Genomic DNA, 19,848 nt, shown 5'->3' with positions numbered 1-19,848 from the left:
GTTGGGCAGACTGGATGGACTGTGCAGGTCTTTTTCTGCCGTCATCTACTATGTTACTATGTTACTATGTAGATGTTAAAATAAACAAAAACTAGCAACAGTCTCAATTGTATATGATATTGATGGTATTAAAGCTTACTTCCCTTAGAGATGTCTCCCGTGATTTTGTGAACACTCTCCTTGTACTCCCACTCCTCATCCTTACTCCATCTTTAGCCCTGGCCGAGTTTCGCTATTGCTTCTTCAGAAGGGGAACCTACAAACACATATACAACTATACTTAAATCAAAAACTCCTTAGAAAATGAGAATACATCTTTCACATAGAGCACTTAACACATATATAGTTCAAAATACTTCAAAAATGCTTACGAAACAAAGTCTGTATCCTCCTTATGGTCACAAACCCCGAACGGGCTCCAACAGAGCTTTACCCCACTGGGTGCTGTACGTATTTCATCACCAGCCACGCTCATCCTTAAATATCCGGCGTGCATCAAGTCTTGCTTTTAACTGCCAAACAGTCTTGACCATTCTTCTAACCTTTGGAAATCCCTTCTCATGGTTTCTACACCCTACAAGGTATCCACTCTATTGACTATCTTTCTCATCTGCAAAAAGGCAAACTTTTCCTTCTAACCCTCCAACAATGTTTCTCACAAATATATTAAACAGAACCCCAGCACTGATCCCTGAGGCACTCCACTGCTCACTTTCGTTTCCTCCGAGCAGATTCCATTACCACTACCCTCTGTTGCCTGTCAGTCAACCAGTTTCCAATCCATTTTACCACTTTGGGTCCTAGGTTCAGTTCTCTCAGCTTATTCATGAGTCTTCTGTGAGGGGCCGCCGTATCAAGGGCTTTGCTGAAATCCAAGTAGATTATGTCTAGCGAATGTCCTTTATCCAGTTCTTTGGTCACCCAGTCAAAGAAATCAATCAGATTAGTTTAGCAGGATTTTCCTTTGGTAAAGCCATGTTGCCTCGAATCCTGTAACCGGATGGCATCTAGAAAGTTAGCTATCTTTTCCTTCAGCAGCGACTCCATTATTATATTATCCTCGCTTTTGTGGAGAAGGACCACATGAGCTCGTCTCCAGTCCCGAGGAACTTCTCCCATCTCTTCTCTGAGCTCCCTCAGTATTCTGGGATGTATCCCATCCGGCCCCATAGCTTTGTCCACTACCAGATTTTCAACCTGCTTATAAACGCTTTCTTCTGTGAATAGCTCAATATCCACTCCATTCCCAGATATACCCTCGGCAGCCAACCAGGGTTCTTCTCCAGTATTTTCTTCTATGAACGCAGAAGAGAAGTATTTGTTTAGCATGCTTGTGTTACATTGATATACACCGTCCCAACCTCTGCAATCTGAATGCCAGCAGTTGCTTGTGGTTCTTGCATTGCAACATATGCGTTTGGAGCTCACAAAGCTGGAAAGGTTTTCCATCTATGGCTCAATAGAATGGAACAATTTACTGTTACAACTCAACTGTGAAACCAGTGGTCCTACATTCCAGAAATAGCTAAGAGACATCCTCTTGTTTATGACTTTTTTTCTGTTCTGATTGACTACTGTACCAGCAATATGTTTGATTTTCCTTTTTGTTTTTATTGACTGTTTTTATGGATGTTTTATTCTAATCCACTCCGGATAAGGGTGCATAAGTGTATAAGTATTGCCATACTGGGACAGACCAGAGGTCCATCAAGTCCAGCATCCTCTTTCAAACAGTGGCCAAACCAGGTCACAAGTACCTGGCAAGATCCCAAAAAAGTACAACACATTTCATGCTGTTTATTCTAGAATAAGCAGTGGATTTTCCCCAAGCCCATTTTAATAATGGTCTATGGACTTTTCCTTTAGGAAGCAATCCAAAACCCTTTTAAACCCCGCCAAGCTAACTGCTTTCACCACATTCTCTGGCAACAAATTCCAGAGTCTAATCACATGAGTGAAGAAAAAATTTCTCTGATTCATTTTAAATTTACTACTTTGTAGCTTCATTGCATGCCCCCTAGTCCTAGTATTTTTGGAAAGAGTAAACAAGTGATGCACGTTTACCTGTTCCACTCCACTTGATGATTTTCAAAAGGCATTTGAGAAAGTACCTCATGAAAGACTCCAGAGGAAATTGGAGTCATGGGGATAGGAGGTTAAAAGATAGAAAACAGAGTGTAGGGTTAATATTCTCAGTGGAGAAGAGTAGATAGTGGAGTTCCCCAGGGATCTATGCTGGGACCACTGCTTTTTAACATATTTATAAATGATCTAGAGATTGGAGTAACTAGTGAGGTAATTACATTTGCTGGCGACAGAAAGTTGTTCAAAGTTGTTAAATTGCAAAAGGATTGCCAAAAATTACAAGAGAACCTTACGAGACTGGGAGACTGGACATCTAAATGGCAGGTGATGTTTAATGTGAGCAAGTGCAAAGTAATGCATGTGGGAAAGAGAAACCCGAACTATAGCTACGTGATGCAAGGTTCCACTTTAGGAGTCATCGAACAGGAAAGGGATCTAGGTGTCATCGTAGATGTTGCGTTGAAACCCTCTGCACAGTGTAGAGTGGTGGCTAAGAAAGCAAATAAAATGTTAGGTATTACTAGGAAAGGAATAGAAAACAAAATTGAGGACATTATGATGCCTTTGTATCGCTCTATGGTGCGACTGCATCTCTAATGCTGAGTGCAGTTCTGGTCACCGCATTTCAAAAAAGATATAGTGGAATTAGAATAGGTACAGAGAAGGACGAAAATGATAAAGGGGATGAGACAACTTCCCTATGAGGAAAGCAGCTAGGGCTCTTGAGCTTGGAGAAGAGACGGCTGAGGAGAGATATGATAGAGGTCTATAAAATAATGAGTGGAGTAGAACGGGTAGACGTGAATCATTTGTTTACTCTCCAAAAATACTAGGTCTAGGGGGCACACAATGAAGCTACAAAGTAGTACATTTAAAACAAATCAGAGAAAATATTTCTTCACTCAACATGTAATTCAATTCTGGAATTCATTGCCAGAGAATGTAGTAAAAGCAGTTAGCTTAGTGGGTTTTAAAAAAGGTTTGGATAACTTGCCTAAAAAGCCATTATTAAGGATAAGTAGCATAAAATGTATTGTACTGTTTTGGGATCTTGCCAGGTACTTGTAACCTGGATTGGCCACTGTTTGAAACAGGATGCTGGGCTTGATGGACTTTCAGTCCAGTATGGTAACTCTTATGTTCTTATGAATTATGGAAGTAGAGGCATTACTTTTCATTTAACCCTCATATATGGTGAAACCCCAGATACCACCACTGTTGACATCCTGGACACGAATATATCACTAGGATTCACACATGATTATTTCTTCAGCCCACAAAAAGGTCACATACTAGACTTGCGGGCTCATTTTCAAAGCACTTAGATTTACAAAGTTCCATAGGATACTATGGAACTTTGTAAGTCTAAGTGCTTTGAAAATACGCCTCTTGGTTTTCTACAAGGGGGCTGACATACCAGAATACTAGGATAATGGTATTGAAATAACACCTCTTTAATGGACAGACCACTTTCTAAAATTATTTTCTCATAAGTGATCACCTGAAACAAATAGCACCTCCCAGAGTTTGGAAGGAGATCACAGGCAAGAAAAAGCTGATCACTGAGAATTTCCTAGAGGTCTGGGACTATCCATTTGTGGGTGAAAAGACAAATATAGTGTCAGAGCAGGTTGATATTTAGATTACACACTTAGCTAAGACCCTAAAGAAAATTGCACCACTAAAAAAGGTCTTAATGCCTCATTCAAATTCTCATCTTGGTTCTTTCTACTACTACTACTACTACTACTATTTAGCATTTCTATAGCGCTTTCTAGAACTTTGGCCCCTTAATCAGGAAGGACAAAAAATGGAAAGGAGATGGCGTAAATCTCACCTGGATGAGGACAGGCTAAACTATAGGGAACATATGACAAAATTACTGCCAAGCCTTAACAGCAGCCAAAAAACAATATTACAGTGCATTCAGCAAGCTGCCAGTTCAACCAAGCACCACTGCAGAATCAATAACACTACAACTACATCGAGAAGGTAAATCTTATTATCCCAGTTGTGCATGCCATGGTTACATCAAGACTGGATTACTGCAATGCACTATACAATGGTCTGACTACAAAGGGCCTGCACCAACTCCAGTTGATTTAGAATGCAGCAGCAAGACTCATAGAAGGTTGCAAATGACATGACCACATCACACCATTTTTGCAAAAACCTCATTGGCTACCAGTACAATACAGGGCTAAATTTAAAACTCTCTGTATGATCTTCAAGGCCCTGAAAGGAAATGGCCCCGAGTATCTGAAGAATAGGATGATCCGCCACACACCGCCTAGAACACTAAGGTCCTCCAAAGGACTTTCACTAACTACACCTTCTCCAAAAGACATTACATAATGTGATACCCGCAAGCAAGCCTTCTCTGGAGTAGCCCCCACACTCTAGAATGCATTGCCTGAAAGGCTCCGCTTAACACAAGACTACCTCTACTTCAGGAAGCAGGTGAAAGCTTGGCTCTTCAACCAAGCCTTTAACGGAAGAAGTAACTAACTTGTTAGTCTCACTCACACACACAAGGATTGACTCGGGCTGCACATACTGCAGCGGGACATGTTTATCCACTCCTACCCTAGCTGAGATAATATTTAACCATCTCTCTGACCTCACATAACTTTCTTCAAATCACCTTACTTTCTAATTCTTCCTACTTTCTTACTCATCTATATGTTACAACTTTGTCTTACCCCTCACTACCAATTATAATGTTCTAGTACATATTGAGGGGCATAATCGAACGCGAACACCTATCTCCACGGGCATCTATCTCCGAGAACGGGTACGTGAAGGGGCGGGACAAACCGTATTGTAGAAAAATATGGGCGTCCGTCTTTTTTCCAATAATACGGTTTGTGGCAGCCAGATGCATCGGATTTGTGCGGATTTGAGCTGGGCGGTATTGTTTTTCAGCGATAATGGAAACTGAAGGCGTCCAGCTCAAAAACGAACAAATCCAAGGCATTGGGTCGTGGGAGGGGCCAGGATTCGTAGTGCACTGGTCCCCCTCACATGCAAGGACACCAACCGGGCACCCTAGGGGCACTTGTAACAATTAAAAAAAAAGTAAACTACCTCTGAAGTCCATAGCTCCCTTCCCTTGGGTGCTGAGCCCCCAAATCCCCCCCCAAAACCCACTGCTCACAACTCTACACCATTACCATAGCACTTATGGCTGAAGGGGGGCACCTAGATATGGGTACAGTGGGTTTTGGGGGCAGTTTGGAGGGCTCCCATTTACCACCACAAGTGTAACAGGTGGGGGGGGGGGGGGGTGGGCCTGGGTCTGCCTGCCTGAAGTGCATGCACCCACTAAAACTGCTCCAGGAACTTGCATACTGCTGTCAGGGAGCTGGGTATGACATTTGAGGCTGGCATACAGGCTGGAAAAAAATAAATTTTTAAAGTTCTTTTTTTTTTGGGTGGGAGGGGGTTAGTGACCACTGGGTGAGTCAGGGGTGGTCATCCCCGATTCCCTCCGGTGGTCATCTGGTCATTTAGGGCACTTTTTTGGGACTTGTTTGTGAAAAAAAGGGTCCAAAAAAGTGATCCAAATTCGCGCTATAAACGCCTTTGTTTTTTCGATTATCGGCCGAGGACGCCCATCTCTCCTCGGCCGATAAACACACCCCAGTCCCACCTTCACCACGCCTCCGACACGCCCCCGTCAACTTTGGCCGTTTCCGCAACAGATTGCCGTTGAAGACGCCCAAAATGGGTGTTTGATTATACCGATTTGGGCGCCCACGGGAGAAAGACGCCCATCTCCCGATTTGGGTCGAAATATGGGCTTCTTTCTCTTTCGAAAATAATGCGGATTGTGTTGTCTTTGCAAGTAGTATACCATGCCATACTTTGTATTGTTGTTCAAATATTTTTACTGCTCTAATTGCCTACTGCTCATGTTTGATCTATTCTTACTGTAAACCACCTTGAGTGAATTCCTTCAAAAAGGGGGTAAATAAATCCAAATAAATAAATAAACTAGAATTAGCCTCGATCAGAATCACCGACACTACTTTCCACAACCACCTATGCTGCATACTATTCTACAGACCCCCTGGAAATTGGAAAATGACTCAACCCAACTTCATGGACTTCATCTCACACACTTGTGTAGTTAATTTCAATACAATAGTTATAGGAGACATCAACCTACACTTAGAAGACCAGAGTACAGTCTGCACCAATGACTGTGACAAAGTCCTTCAACTGTGGGACTTCCAAAGACCATCAGTGACAGCAACCCACGTCAAAGGCCATGCCCTAGACCTACTTGCTTACAGATTTTCAACAGACACGGACTTCAGAATACAGAATCTAAGATGGACTGAAACTCCTTGGTCTGACCACTTTATACTAAACTTGACCCTCTGATTAGAACATGGGCCCCAACCACCACAAACAAGAAAAACATACAAATCCCGGGATAAGGTTGATCCAACTAAATTTTGGACAGCTATATACAACAATCAATGGTCACCAACAACCAATTCTGAAGAATTCCTTTCAGCGTGGGACAGAAGGAGCGCTACCATACTCGATGAAATAACCCCCATGAAAAGTAAATTTGGAGAAAGGCACAAAACAACCCCTTGGTTCTGAAAACACTAAAGCACACTGCAGAAGACAAGAACGATCCTGAATGAAAAACAAAAATGAAACTTTCAGAACCGCTTGGAAGAAAGAAAGAAACAGATACAAGATCAAAATAAGACAGGCTAAAATGCCATACTATAAAAAAAACAAGTAGGCACAGACTATAGAGACATGAAAAAAACTATACAAGCTCATAGACAATCTAATCAACACCAAACCACTGACAATAATGAACGATGATCCTCCATCAGTAAATTAAATGGTTAGACACTTCAAAGGAAAGATCCTCAAATTAAAGAAGTTTTTAACACAAGATGACATGAACCTCGAAACTTTCATAGATGAAATGGACTAACCCCAGAGGAATCACCAGTAGACAAGACATGGACAGCCTTCTTACAGCTCACAAGTTGCCCAAGCAGTAAGAAAATTCTCCACCGCCTACTTCATGCTAGACACATGCCCCAGTTACATCTTGAAAACGCCCCCCGACCGATTCATCGACCAGCTTACCTTTAACTTCAACTTCTTGTTCCAGGAAGGTCGATTCCCAGTGAAAAAGGGCAACATACTGCTCAAACCTATTCCAAAGGATACAAAGAAAAACATCAAAGACACCTCTAATTACAGGCCAGTGGTATCCATACCTCTACTTACCAAAGTAAAGGAAGGCATAGTGGCCAACCAGCTAGTTAACTACATAAATTCTCTATATTACACGATGCCCAATCAAACTTCAGGACCCATTACAGCACAGAAACGGTTCTAATTACACTACTAGCGAAATTTAAAAAGGAAATCTCAATTGGTAAAAACATCCTCCTACTACAGTTCAACATGTCCAGCGCATTCAACATGGTTGATCACCAAATCTTACAAAGAATGCTCAATAAAATTGAAATCAGAGGAAAGGTGATCGAATGGTTCAATCGATTCTTCACTACTAGGTCCTATCAAGTAAAGTGGAAGTCCACAACCTCTTCCCCTTGGAAAGCAGACTGCGGAGTTCTTCAGGATTCACTGCTATCCCCAATATTATTCAATCTATTGATGGCACCCCTTGCCCAATCACTGTCCAAACAAAGTTTCAACCCCTTCATATATGCCAATGATGTGACAGTATTCATCCCTTTCAAGAAGAAATTGTTTGAAATCACTACCAGGATCTCGGATGCATAAATACCATGGAAACCTGGGTATCAGCATTCAAATTAAAATTGAATAGGGAAAAAACACATTGCCTAATACTGACTTCACCACACAATACCAAATGATTCACAAACATCAACACAATGGATACAACACCGCCAAACACTACAAAGAAAATGTTTCACACTATGTGGAAACTCGAGCACATAAAAAACTATTTCCCTAGAGATATATTTCACACCCTTGTCCAAACAATGGTCCATTACCCATGTGGTCTACTGCAATGGAATCTGTTCAAGCTGCAAGAAACAAACACTTAAGAGACTACAAACAGTGCAAAACACAGCAGCAAGACTCATACTTGGAAAAAAAATGATTCAAAAGAGCAAATCTACTACTAAAAAAGTTACACTGGCTACCCATCAAAGCACGCATGTTCTTCAAGATATGCATCATGTCCCACAGAATATTCTTCGGACTCACACCAGAATACATGGCTGGTCTTATAGATTTACCAATATGCAGCGGTAACAAAAATACAAGATCCATTTTTGTTAGCGCTGCATATTGGTAAATAGTGGTTAGCGCTCACTCCACTTTCCCAAAAGTCAAGGCCTAAGATACAAATCTACACTTACAATCTACACATATGTCTGCACCAAAACTTAGAAATCTCTACCAAAAGAATTAAAATCCATGAATAATTATCTCACATTCTGAAAACATCTCAAAGCTCACCTATTTAGGAAATTCCTTTCTGACAAAACCACATAACGATTGAGATCTCGACCATCATACCACATCACATTATCACCGAACGAACCGAACCACGCTTGCATCAATCTCAAACATCTTGAAACTTGCTTATCTGAGTTACCGTAACCCACAGTGAACTTACCACCAGGTTAGAAAATGGGTACAAATTCAGAAAATAAATACGTAAATTTAATGTTAGCATAACTGGCAGAAACAGGTATCATTGGCACAGTACTTGTTTGCCTCACATCCTATCAATTGGATAGTCAACAGTCTTTTCAGCAATTTGACTGTGGGGTTACCATTCCAAATTCCACCTCCTCAGAAGGTGCTCACAACAGCTGCATCCAATCAGGTATGGGGAGCTCATGTGAATGGACTTCACACCCAAAGAACCTGGTCTGCTCAGAATCAGATCTCCATATCACCCTCCTCGAGCTGAGGGCCACTTGGAATGCTCTAAAGGCTTTCAGAGATCGGCTACAGAATCAAATTATACTCATTCAAATGGTAAACCAGGTTGCAGTGTTTTATGTAAACAAACAAGAGGTATGTGATCCTACCCCTTATGTCAAGAAGTAGTGGGAACGGGCAGTGGGCCCTCCGAGCCATGTACCTACCAGAAAAGGACCTGGTGGACAGACTGAGCAGAGTTTTGCAACCGCGCAAGTGGTCTCTCAACATAGACGTAGTACACAAGATCTGAGAGTGGGGCACCCTTTCTGTGGATTTTATTGCCTCTCATCTCAACAACAAAGGTCCCCAGTTCTGTTCCAGGCTCAGGTCACACAGCAGACTATTGTTGGATGCCTTTCTCCTACAGAGGGACTTCTGTATGCATATGATCCAATATCTCTCACAGAGAAGACTTTGCTGAAACTCAAGTAAGACCAGGGACTAGTAGTTGGGAGGCGGGGATAGTGCTGGGCAGACTTATAAAGTCTGTGTCAGAGCTGGTGGTGGGAGGCGGGGCTGGTGGTTGGGAGACGGGGATAGTGCTGGCCAGACTTATACGGTCTGTGCCCTGAAGAGGACAGGTACAAATAAAAAGTAGCAGATGGCTATGCCCAGATAGAAAGCCTGTTGTTAAAAATTTTCCAGCACACCACTGCCCCCTAGGCCAAGTTTTGTTTAGTTCCAGGATGTTTCTTCACAGCTAGCATGTAAATATTTTCAGGTTAACTGACTTGCAGACCTCAACATTTCGAGTCCCTATTCTCTTAGCATTGTTGTTGTCAGTGGACCTGGTAGCTTGGGATTCCCAGCTATGAGAACACAAAGGCCTGCTTGTCCTTGGAGAAAGCAAAGTTACTCACCTGTAGCAGATGTTCTCTGAGGACAGCAGGCCAAGTATTTTCACATACCCTCCCACCTCCCCTTGAAATTGTATTATTTAGCTATCGTGTATGACTGAGGGACCTGTGCTCACGTGGCAGGCGGGAAGGCACCAGCACATGCACGGTGTGATGCTACTAGAAAGTTCTCAGTCTCGCTAGTCAGCATCCACACCAGGCCCCATCAGATAGCATCACCCAGTTGTGAGAATACTTGGCCTGCTGAGTAACTTTGCTTTTTCTGCATATATCACTTTGAAAATTGTTTTCTAAAGCTGGTAGGTAGCCCATTTGTAGAGTACTAACTCCCAAGACACAGTGAATAAGTAGTTAATTTATTGTCAGAAAAAAAGAGATTGTCCCTCTTAAATAGGAACATCTGACATTTCTACTGGTCATGCTGTATTACATTCTTCATAGTGTATTGAGTTTTACCTGTTCCTTAAATTTGTTAACCCATGAGGTTTTCTTGCCCTGGTATCTTTATATATTATACAGTACCTTTTTCTAGACAATATTGCTATACTGTGGTTTGATTTATAAAGTTTTCCATCATAGCAAGAACAGCATCATGTGCATTTCTTTTGTAATGGAACCACAGGGCCCTTACTACTGTAAGAATGATGTCACAAATGGTTTTATCAGAACATTCTTGTAAAGGAAAGTTAAGCACTCCTGTTGGAAGCACTGTTAACTTATAGACTGTGGGGTTTATAAATCTCCCCAAATGTACTATAAATATGGAAATGTTTGCAGTATATGTCCCAGAAGCACAAAATTCACTTGTGCAAGGACCTCTTGCAAAACAATTGTGATCTAGAATAATGGTTAAACCACAGAACTACATCTCAGAAATATCTCTTTAGATGTGATTTCTCTTCATGTTTATAACAAAGTGACTCTTCACTGGTGTGGCCCTCTAAGGAAAATATTTGTCAGAAAAGCAACATTTTCCATCTACAGTCTAATTTAAAAGTGCATCAAGAAAACAGGTACAGTCATGAAAACGACAAGAGGTGAGATCAAATGATTGCACTCTGCCATGTTTCTGAAGATATGCAGTTTTTCTACATCAGGGTGAAATGCTTTGGCGTCTTCTAAGGCACTGACAGCAGCAAATGTAAAATTGTCATCTCCTGACATCACAACATCAAACACACAGGACTGGAAGTAAACATCCTCTGTTGGCAGCTTCTTTTTACACAGAGTCCTGGCAGATTCTATGGCACTCTCTGCAGACTTAGGCGGATATGTAGTCCTGGAAATCTGTTGGCTAGGGGGGCAGCCTCTCACACAAAGTTGTAAATCCTGCTCTTCTGTGAAGGATTGTGCAATCTCTTCAGCTGTACGAATGGAAAAGGATAGCTGCTGTGCCATCTGGCGGACCACTATGGTAGTGCCAATATAAGCAGCTTTGATCTCAATGTGGTGCCCAGGTACTTTCTCTTGAATTGCTAAGCTGCTACCAGCAGGCCTCTCACCTCCATTTACCGACCCATCATCAAAGGCTGCTGGCATATTGTCTATTTCAGCCTGATATACCTTCTGATCAATGCACTCCTTCATGTTTTTGAATATAATAGTGAGCTAAAAATATCAAAAGAAAAAAACAGTAGGATTATATCAGTATCATATGCCTTGTGACAAGCTGTCTCACACCTAACATTAACATCTCAAACAGAATGCCTTGCTGTCTAATTTAATTGTCTTATTTAAAGACATATTTTTTGAGTGGGTGCAGTGCATTGATGTAGTTTGAGCTAACAGTGCTAGTTTAATGATCCAGTGGTTTGTGGAACAAGAAAAGAGATGGTGGGTGTGTTAAATACTGGTTTAGAGCTGACTGACAAACATCATGAGTAGCACAGTATCCACTGAGAGAGGGGTGTTCTGAACTAGAGGTGGTTGCTTTATTACTTGGTCTGTGTGCAGGAGGGAATGTTGGAGAAAAACAAAGAAAATCAGAAAACCTATGCCTAGGGGCTCCCTACCAAAATCTGAATGGAAAGGAGTATGAAGCAAAGCCTTGAATCTATATCTCAATGACAGACAGATGGGAAAGAGTAGAGGAGATTAGTCATGTGTGACGAGCTGAATGAGAAAATGGAGAGAGGCTGTGTTCGAAGGTGTCTTGATACTGTAAGAGAGATGGAAAAAGTAACAATGATTCCCCAATGAGAGCTAAGTGGCAAGGAGTAATGCTGTGGATGGTGACTCCCTGATAAGCGTTGAATGGCAAAAAGTAAGAGCAGGAGGATGCACCAAGACACTGTGAGCATAGAATACAGGGAAGCAGAAAGTACACTACAGAAGAGCTGTTCTTACAAAGAACATTATATTAACACCCTGTAAGCCACATTGAGCCTGCAAAAAGGTGGGATAATGTGGAGTTCAAATGCAATAAATAAATAAAAGTTACCTTTCCAGTTGCAGTAGCATTGAATCCATAGGCTACTGGGTAGCTGGTTGCCTGCACAAACAAGTAATTATTGTCTAACAATGGCCAAGAACCTTTTACTCTGCATGTATGGAACTCATCACTGAAGGTCCGAACATGGGGGTCTCCGAAAACTCCACAGTGCACATACTTGGGCCTCTGGCCATGCTTATAATTAAAGCTCTTCTCATAGTTACACACATCTGGCATCTCAGGGCCCTCCGGCTTAGGTACTGGTGGGCGTGGCCGGGGTGGTGATGTAGGTCCCTCCTTGGAGCAGTTGTGCTGGATCATGAGGTCCTCAATTCCATGGACAGCAGAATGGTAGACCAGATCCCCCCGGCAGGTACGGGCAGTTTTGCGAGTGCATTGAGAATACGAGCGTAAAGCATTGCAGTAGGCCACATTTTTGTTGGAACCTCGCAGGTTCAGCGTAGCAGCTACATATTCAGAGTTGCACCTCAGGATTTTACACTGGGAACACACTGTGCAGAGAGAATAGAAAGAACCAGGACAGTCCAGTATAAGTATTTCAATATATTACAGAAAAACTCATTGATGATTCTCATAAAATTGGGCAGCAGGGGCTCAAAAAAGGCAGCATTACTACCTACAGTACCTGTATGTAATATGTAAACCACTTTGGTTGCACTACAGGAAGGTGGTATATCAAATGCATGACACTTAACCTCCCTTAACGGCATTATCATGAAGTGGAGCAGACTGAGAACCAGGGTAGCCAGGGTTCAAATCCCACAGGTACTTCTTATGACCTGGGGCAAGTCACTTCATTCTACTGCCCCATATAGAAACCTGATGGACAATTCTATAATTTGATGCCTACATATACTTGCCACATACATGCATCAGAGGTGCTAGAATTCTAAGCACACTAGGCATTCTATATAAGGTCACATCTAAGAACTATAGCACATAACTGCAAGAAACAGAGAAAAATTAAGGCAGATAAAAACCATATGGCCTACCCAGTCTGCCCATCCATGGCATCTACTCTCCCTTTCACTCCTTTAGAGATCCTATCTACTTTCCCAAGCTTTCTTGAATCCAGATACAGTTTTCATCTCCAACACCTCTATTGGGAGGCCATTCCACTAATTCACCACCTTTACCTCACACGTCTTACTATCCCTTATTCTTCTGCAGGGGTCCTGTGTTCCATTGTGTCCTTCCTAGCTTCAAATCAGCCCACTATGAATCCACTAGACACAGTGTCTTCTTTTTCCTTTCCCCTTTTATCTGTAACTCTCTCCCGATTTCACTCTGCAGTGAACTTTCTTTGAAATCCTTACAGCTAACCCAAAAGCTTTTCTTTTTGAGCAGGCATTTGGGGACTTGGGCTGATGGGTTTTCCAGCATGAGAATATACTGTGTACCACTTCCTGTTTCTCCCCTATCCCTATCCTTTGTGTGAATATTTTATCTTTACTATTATAATTAGCATTCCTTTCTTACTTCTATATGTATTTTAGTTTTGTAAACCACTCTGCTCTGTTGTGGCAGTTAGAACGATCTAGTTAGTCCAAATAAACTATAAACTCAGGTTACTTCCGAGTCTGTCTCCTTTCACCTTCATCCTTTGGCCCCTCATTCCAGAGCTTCTTTTCAATTGAAAGACTCACCTCTTGTGCATTTATGCCACATAGGTATTTAAACATCTCTATTGTAGCTCTCTTCTCCTACATTTCTTCCAAAGTATACATATTGAAATCTTTAAGTCTGTTCCCATACGTTGACCACTGACCATTTTAGTAGCTGCCCTCTGGACCAGCTCCATCCTGTTTATATCTTTTTGAAGGTGTGGACTCCAGAGTTGTACACAATATTCTAAATGAGGTCTCACCAGAGTTTTATACAGTGGCATCATCACCTCCTTTTTCCTACTGGCCAAGGGGGCATATATGTGAGCAAAGCATGAGCAGGCTAAGGGCATGTCTCCAACTTATACACATAACTTATAGAATACTATAAGTTATGTGCTATGCATGGTGCACTTAGATGTGCTCATTTATGCCTTCCATTGACCTGGCATAAATGGTCATTTCTACATTTTGGTGTACCAATTCAGGTTTACACTAGTACTCTATAATGGCATCTTGGTGCATAGATGCTGTTATAGAATTGGCGCTCAGCGTGTATCACCAGATCACTTAAATGGAGGTGCTAAGTTATAAAATTGCCCCCTTAGTACCTACTATACTTGACTGTTACTTGCTTTGACCTACCAATGAAAAGGCGTGAGCGAAATCTAAATATATAAATGAATATAGGATAGTTTACTTAATAACTATAAAAAGTATAACAGATTAGCCTCCATTAGATAACTGAATATCGGGCTCATTTTCAAAGCACTTAGACTTACAAAGTTCCATAGGTTACTCTATAGCTTTGTAAGTCTAAGGGCCTTGAAAATATGCCTCCACGTAAGCTAGTTTCTTGTCCATTGTGAATATAAGAGACCAAGATATTTTTCCATGACATGAGTAAAAGGGAGCAAATTAAAGGAATGGATCAATGGAAACCATATTCTAAACAATTCAGTTACCCCCTAATTCTATATATATATAGGGCTCAAAAGTGAGCATGCAAATTTGGGTGCACGCCCAATTCACATAGGTAATGTAATTGAATAATGAGCCAATTAGAGCTGATAACTGGACGCTAAAAATTATTGGCACAAATTGGTAATAATTTGAATTTACATGCTCACCTTTATAGTCAGTATTCTATAAAAATGCATAAATTTTTACTTGTGGATCTGAAAAGGGGGCATGGCCATGGGCAGATCAGAGTCAGTCCTAGAATTTGCACACAGTGTTACAGAATATGACAGATCCACTCCTAATTTAGGCACAAGGATTTATACCAGGTTTCAATTAGTGTAAATCCTGGGCGTGGATCCCAGTGCTGTATGCTGTTCTATACACTGCCCAAATTTGAGCTCGAGAGATGCTCCACCGCACATGCATGGGTGCCTTCCTGCCCACCACAAGGGCGCGGTTACTGCAGCTGTTTTTCTACAGTGGTGAAGACGGGACTGCGTCTGTGGTTTCTCTTCATGTCCAGTTCAGAAGTTCTTTTTGTGCGTTTTTTCACTGTGCCTTTTCAGGCTTTTCTGTCCTTTTCTTCCCATACATTTTTAGGTATTTTTTTGCTGATTTTAAAGTTTCCATTACTTTCCGCGTATTAGGCCGCAGTTAGGCCTACTCTCCAGTCGAGTCTTTCCTATGAATTTTTCTGTAGTGCCTTGCCTTTTTTTTAGTCACTGTCGCATCTTTTGGTTTTCCCTTCCATGTCCACTAAAGTTCCCAGTGGCTTTAAGCGATGTTCCCAACGCAATTGGACAATCTCTGTCAAGGACACCCATTCGTGGTGTTTTCAGTGCTTAGGGCCCCACCATAGCTCTGCCAACTGAGTCCTTTGTCTTCAAATGAAGAAGAGGACTCAGGTTGCCAGAGAGGCTCAACACAAGAAGATTTTTCGAGCCAGATCCGAGTCCTCAATGTTGGCATCAGCATTGAGGTCGGCGGCATTGGCATCATCAGTCCCTATGGCTGCTTTGAGACCCATTGACACTGGGAGCAGTGGTGTGTCAAGTGGGTCTCCACCTGTCTCGACACCGACAGCTGGACAGGATGCCGGGACCGGGCAGCATCAGACCCGACCCTGAGGCGACATCAGGATTCGATGTTATCCTCATCGGCACCAAGGGGTCTTGATGCTTGGCACTTGGTTGGCCTTGATGCATGGCGCAGGGAGCCCTGGGGTGTCAAGAGATTAAACACCCAAGAAGCATCGGCGCCGGGAGAATCACTCCCCCTCTATCCAGCAGGTGCCAATATGCCTGTCTCCAGGCAGCCAGGACCCATATCCCATCCGGCCCCATCAGTTCTGTAGCCTGTCTTGGAGCTTGCGTCCCAACTAGAGAGTTGCACGGGGACAGAAATCTTACACATCCCCGCCCGTCCCTGTTGGAATCTTACCCGTCCCCACTGGAATCTTACCCATCCCCGCAAAAATTTAAACCATCCCAACCCGTCCCCACCCATCCCCGCAAGAATTTAACCCATCCCCACCCATCCCCGTAAGAATTTAATGGTACATAAAAGAAAATTCCAGTCAGCTCCCTCAGTCTCTCTCTGGATTTGAGCCACAGCACTGTAGGCAAGGAAGGAACGGAAGTTGAAACTTGGAACACTCTGGTGCGCACATGTAAGATTTGTCTCTGATTCACTGGCAGTGTGTGCTGAGAGGTCACCACATGCACGCGCCAGTAGGTCAGGTGACATCTGATTCTTGTGCCTGTGTCAGAGCTGAGGTCTGTGCACCAGTCTGAGAGCAAAGAGGATTAATAGTAACATAGTAAGTGACAGCAAATAGACCTGAACGGTCCATCCACTCTGCCCAATAGTCACACTCATGATCAATTCATCATTAAATCAACGAGTGTGATATTATATACTTGATTATGGTTTTTCTTTCGTGTTTCTGGAACAAAGACCACAGAAGTCTATCTGGCCCCATCCTTATGTTCCAACTGCTGGAGTTGCCATCGAAGCCCACTCCAGCCTATTCATGTTCTCATTTATGGGACACAGACCGTAAAAGTCTGTCCAGCACTGTCCTCATGTTCCAGCCACTGAAGTTGCTGTCTAAGCCCTTTCCAGCCCATCCTACACCAGATTGCCATGTATGAGACACAGACCATACAAGTCTGCCAGGTATCAGCCCTAGTTCATCACAGCCAGAGTCGCCATCTAAGCGTCACTTGACACATCCACACACATGCAGCCATTTAAGGTTAGCTTTTATATAACTTCCGTTTTCTAATTAGAGATCCTCTGTGTTCATCCCACGCCTTTTTGAATTCCGTCATCATTTGTGACTCTACCACCTCCTTAATGGAAGACTTTCCACATTTATGCTGTTAAAGCAAGGAAGAAGAGGAGGAGGAGGAGACCACTCAAAGAAATTGGTATTCGGTAGATGAGAGGCTGGTGCAGGTGCAGCTTACACTTCCACGGGAAGCCTGCAGAACTGCTTCCATCCCCGTGGGAACCCCGCAGGAACTGCCTCCGTCCCCGCGGGAACCCCACAGAACTGCTTCCATCCCCGCGGGAACCCCGCAGGAACTGCCTCCATCCCCGCGGGAATCCCGCGGGTTCCGCGGGATTCCCGCAAACCCCGTCCCCGTGCAGCTCTCTAGTCCCAACTTTTCCTAGTGTCGGCACTTGATGAGCACATCTAGGTCTTGCTTCCTGAGCTGCTGGATGGCATTCTGCAATGGTGTGCATCAGTATAGGGTTTGAATGGACCCACCATAAAACCAGTTGCGGCCACACTTGGCTCTCAGCCTGTGGTGTGGCCTCTGACGCCGGCACTACTTGCAGCCCGGTGTCGACTGTCACCCAAGCCGGTACCCCTTCGACGTAGGTGGAGAAAGCTTCGTCGGAGTCGAGGCGACAACCGACTCCTCAATGCCCCTCTCGAGGACATGGCTCCTGAAAGTTGAGGCATGCTCAGTCTCAGCCTTCCCATGAGGAGTTTCTGACTGGCACCGATGAGGAACACTCATGGGAGTCAGAGAAGGATCCAAGGTACGTTTTGGAAGATGTGTCCTATGGCATCCCCTCTGAACCCTCCCCTCCACTTGAAAGGAGAGTATCCTATGGAGAGCCTTTTAATTTCCTCTTTTGTGAAGGACATGGCTAATGCTATTATATTTTGTTTGGAAGTGGAGGACGAGCCCAGGGCTAAGATGCTTGAGGTTCTGGACTACATGTCTCCTAGGGAGGCTGTGACTGTCCCTTTCCACAAAGTACTCAAGGAACAATAGGAACTGGGAGTCTCCTCTGTCGGTCCCTGTCATGCCCAAGAAGATCGACACCCAGTATCGGATCCACAGCACACCTGGGTTTGATAGACCCCAGTTGCCTCACAATTCCATGGTGGTGGAGTCCACTCTCAAAAGAGCCAGGAGTTGTAGAGACTATGCCTCGGTGCCCCCAGGCAGAGAAGCTAGGGCCTTGGACTCTTTTGGAAGGAAGATGTACCAGGCCTCAATGCTCGTGTCCTGTATACAATCGTACCAGCTCTTTACAAGTGTCTACTTGCAGGACTCGGTGCACAAGTTGATGGACTTGGCAGACTCTCTCCCACTGTAGCAGGCTGAGTCAGTATACCAGTTGGCCAAGCAGCAGAAGGCATGTTGGAAATTCTTGGCCAGGGGCGCCTATAACACTTTCAACAAGGTTTCCAGGATCTCTGCTCAAAGTATAGCAATGTGCAGACTCACATGGCTGCGTGTTTCTGACTTGGAGCAGTCAGTTCAGCAGAGGTTGGTGGATGCCCTGTGCCGGGGGAATAACTTTTTTGGAGAGAAGGTTGAGGAGGTTGCTGACGAAATCAAAAGCATACTGATACCATCTCTTCTCTCTCCTGCTGGGCGCCTTCTGCATCAGCCTCCTCAGCTAGGAGGTCATTCAGCAAGCCGAAGAGGGGTACCTACTACTCACAGAGATGTAGGTACGTCACTTCCTCTCATCAGCCTGCTCAGGCTCAACCCCAGCGACCTCATTCTCATCAACAGCGTGTGCCTAAGGCCCCTGCTGCTCCCCAGTCAAAGCAGGGGACAAGCTTTTTGACTGGCTCCAGCACAGCATAGCTGTTGTCAAAGTGTCCGTGCTGGACAACTTGCTGGTCGGGGGGAGGCTGAAGTTTTTCCATGAAAGGTGGCCCCTTATAACCTCTGACCGGTGGGTTCTCCAAATAGTCATAAGTACATAAGCATCGCCATGCTGGGACAGACCAAGGGTCCATCGAGCCCAGCACCCTGTCACTGACAGCGGCCAAAAGAACAAGCAATTTGTCCCGCCCATCCCAGAGATAGTGGATTATTCCCACTTCCATTCAATAACATTCTATGGCCTTTTCCTCCAGGAAGCCGTCCAACCCTTTTTTGAAGTCCGCTAAGTTAACCGCCTTAACCACTTTTTCCGGCAACGAATTCCAGAGTCCAACTACGCGTTGAGTGAAGAAAACTTTCCTCCGATTCGTTTTAAATTTACCACACTGCATCTTCATCGCATGCCCCCTTGTCCTAGTATTTTTGGAAAGTGTAAACAGACGCTCCACATTGACCCGTTCCATTCCACTCATTATCTTATAGACCTCTATCATATCTCTCCTCAGCTGCCTCTTCTACAAGCTGAAGAGCCCCAGCCTCTTCAGCCTTGCCTCATAGGGAAGTCGTCCCATCCCCTGTATCATCTTTGTCGCCCTTCTCCATCTTGTATACGCACTAAATTGGCTTCGAAAACCTCCAAACTGCCCAGCAAGAGCTCATTCCTTCAGCTCTCAGCACGAGCAGGTACTTGCAGAGGAACTCTCCACCTTTCTACAGGCCCATGCAGTCGAACCCATTCCACCAGGGGAAGAAGCGCAGGGGATTCTATTTCA

General features: G+C 43.7%; 1 protein-coding gene across 4 annotated transcripts in view; it reads right to left on the bottom strand.

Moving 5' to 3' along the window:
* Window positions 1–10,249: 10,249 nt before the first annotated feature.
* HJV (hemojuvelin BMP co-receptor) overlaps window positions 10,250–19,848 on the bottom strand; it is a 59,548-nt gene continuing 49,949 nt past the window's right edge. For all 4 annotated transcript variants that reach the window (XM_030187894.1, XM_030187892.1, XM_030187891.1 and 1 more), the window contains exons 3-4: window positions 12,355–12,857; window positions 10,250–11,522 (exon numbers count right to left, since the gene is read on the bottom strand). In XM_030187894.1, coding sequence (XP_030043754.1) covers window positions 10,905–11,522; window positions 12,355–12,857 — 1,121 coding nt within the window. In that variant the 3' untranslated portion in view covers window positions 10,250–10,904. The remainder of the gene's footprint in view (window positions 11,523–12,354; window positions 12,858–19,848) is intronic.

Source organism: Microcaecilia unicolor, chromosome 14, assembly GCF_901765095.1.
Source record: "Microcaecilia unicolor chromosome 14, aMicUni1.1, whole genome shotgun sequence".
Classification (NCBI taxonomy): Eukaryota; Metazoa; Chordata; class Amphibia; order Gymnophiona; family Siphonopidae; genus Microcaecilia; species Microcaecilia unicolor.
This window is presented reverse-complemented; position numbering and strand designations above follow the sequence as displayed.